Source organism: Drosophila willistoni (genome assembly GCF_018902025.1).
Source record: "Drosophila willistoni isolate 14030-0811.24 chromosome XR unlocalized genomic scaffold, UCI_dwil_1.1 Seg41, whole genome shotgun sequence".
Classification (NCBI taxonomy): domain Eukaryota; kingdom Metazoa; phylum Arthropoda; class Insecta; order Diptera; family Drosophilidae; genus Drosophila; species Drosophila willistoni.
Window position 1 is genome coordinate 2,096,587 of NW_025814058.1, and position 2,663 is coordinate 2,099,249.

At 35.1% G+C, this 2,663-nt stretch overlaps 1 protein-coding gene across 1 annotated transcript; it reads right to left on the bottom strand.

Annotated features, from left to right (window-relative positions):
• Positions 1-513: 513 nt before the first annotated feature.
• On the bottom strand, positions 514-1,586 carry LOC26529913. The gene has a single exon (XM_023176177.2). The coding sequence runs from the start codon at positions 1,383-1,385 to the stop codon at positions 1,200-1,202; it is 186 nt and encodes a 61-aa protein (XP_023031945.1). The 5' UTR covers positions 1,386-1,586; the 3' UTR covers positions 514-1,199.
• Between the last annotated feature and the right edge of the window lie 1,077 nt (positions 1,587-2,663).

Genomic DNA, 2,663 nt, shown 5'->3' on the forward strand with positions numbered 1-2,663 from the left:
ACAAATATAAATAAATTACATAGATTCTTATTTTAAACTGTAATAGTCAAAATTGTGTTCAAACCTGAGAAGATTATCGATTTCATTGTCTGATTATTTTCAGTCTGTCTCACCTGAAAGAAAAAGAATTAAATGAAAAAGTTATACATATTTAATTATAGACTCTGAAAACTGAAATGTTAAATTAATTGAAATTCAAGTTGAAGTTTTTTCTTTTTTTGTTTGGTGGTTGTGGAAAAAAAAAACTTTATTGATATTATTATTGTTATTTAAACGTTACAAATATGGCAATTTCGATACAACTACAACTAACATTTATAGCATATCGATTTTATTCGTTGTTTGATATGATTATTGTTGTGTGTGTGTGTGTTTTGGTTTTTTCTTTCTTTCTGTTTGGTGTTACATTCTTTTTTTTTTTTTTTGTTTTTTTTTTCTTTTTTGTTAGTTTGGTTTTTAACTTATGCACTAGTTAAAGTTGAATTAGTTTTTGGAGTTGTTTTTTTTTTTTTTTTTAGTGTAGAGTGTTTATAAACGAATATGTTTATATATATATTTAGTGAAACGACGACAAAATGAACTTGCTTAGGACTTTGCACCAAAAAGTGTTGTTGTTGTTGCTGTGTTTTATGTTAGTAGTTCATAACTTATAAAAATGGCCACATCCTTTTTATGATCCATTTCGTAACCATTCAAATCGCATACTTTGTTCCATACATACGGCTCATTGGAAATCATACAGGACACACAGATACATCACACACACACACACACACACACACAAACAGTTTCTCAGACACCCACACAACTGAAAACGTTGCACATACTCAAATGGTATGCACGCTAGTTGTTACCCGCCCGCAACGCCACGCCCTGTCATTTCCCTCCCCCACCATCACCTTTCGCACAGTTATTCGTTCATCCCGAAACAAACAGAACAACAACAAAAAAAAAACACATACTTGCTAGCTAGCTAGTTTTTCCCTTACGAACACGGAGTCATTGAATTGGATGTAGCCAAGTTTGGGTTATGCAACTACTTAAAGGACTTTATCATTGAAGTTTTTCATTTAAATCTTTATCTGGTTGTTGTTTAGTGATTTGTGGTGTTTTGACTTCAGCTTTTGTTTTGTTTTATTTTCATCCTTCTTCTACGACATTTTGGTTGTTGTTGTTGTTGTTGTTGTTGCTGTAGCTTTTTAGAGCAGATAGCATTTCCGACGCCAACAAGAGCAGGTGCAATGCACATGACGATAATAGCGACATAGACACTTCAGATACTTGTAGCCCGCACAGCAATGATGCGAATGCGAATGGCTATGATAGTGGCTATAACAGGAGCTGCTGTCATGCAGACAATATGAATAGCAGCCGCAGTCGCACATTTTTCTCGATAAGTTGATTTCAATGGTTATATGTATAGATGGGCGGCTGTATCCTTGCTTCTCCTTCTTCGTCTTCTCGGTTGACCTAATAATCTCTTCCTGTCTACTAGCTTGTGGTGTTTTTTGGTTTTTGTTCGTTTTTGTTTTTTTTTTTGTTTTCTTGATTGAGTATTCTTCCTTGCTCGCTTGATGTCTTTGACTAAACTGATTTCTGGCCAACGCTTTGTCTTTCAACTTGGCTTAGGTTAGTATACCAAATCCAAAATTGGCCTCGAAGCAAAATCTCTATAGGCGGTTGTCCGGGGCAACAGGAAAACAGTTTGATCAATATGACTAACCAAATGGATTTGCGTATTTGGGTGGCCCAGGTACGTACCACCGAACCAGTTTGAAAATAAGCGAAAATATGGGTTACTTTGCTATTTGTTGTTATGGTAATTTCTATGAACTGTGTGTCTAGATCCAATGAAGTAAGGAAATGAAACAAAAACAATGTCAATTGATTTTTGGGGTTAACTCTCCCTCTCTCTCCCTCTCTCTCTCCACAGGGTAGTATGTGTCAACTATTGGCAATATTTCTTTATTAGAGTTAATATTATTGCTGCTGCTGCTGCTGCTGCTATGTGCAGGGTATTGTAATAGCCTTCTATGACATAAAACTCTTAAATGCACTTGAGTATTCCCGCCTGGCACCGACACTCGACAGTTTTCCTATATATATTTTTCGTTGTTTGTTGTTGCTTTCTGGTATGATTAATTCGCAAATGTTGTCGCTGATTTTATGACCCAAAATACATTTTTCTTGTTGTTATTCTTATTTTGTTTTTTTTTTTTTTTTCGTTTAGCCGCCCGAAAATAGATGTAGCCAAATGCAAATTCATGCCTGACCCACATTCAGCGCACATTTGATTTCATTAGTCATCTAATAGACGACTGACTATAGCTAGCTATATATATATATATATATATATGTTGAAAGACATTTTCTCAGAGTCTCGATCGTGATGCAATCAATGCACAATCGATGACACACACACATACGCACAAACAACGCTCTGACGTCATACCTTTAAAGGCCTCTTATGAACGTCATCTCTCTGAAATGAAAATGAGATCAGCCTATACATACATACATAGGTGAAATGAGACCAAGTTGATGATATCACTTTTAGGGTGAAAATTCTCATAAGTTTTGCATGCAAAAATTGATGATGTTTACTCAGTTGACCTGCTAATTGCTAACGCTAGTGAAGAGCAACAGAGAAATTATCTAGAAAC

Bases quoted from the DNA above. Each gene is read 5' to 3' on its own strand.
- LOC26529913 (XM_023176177.2), bottom strand. From the start codon at position 1,385: ATGTGCGACTGCGGCTGCTATTCATATTGTCTGCATGACAGCAGCTCC.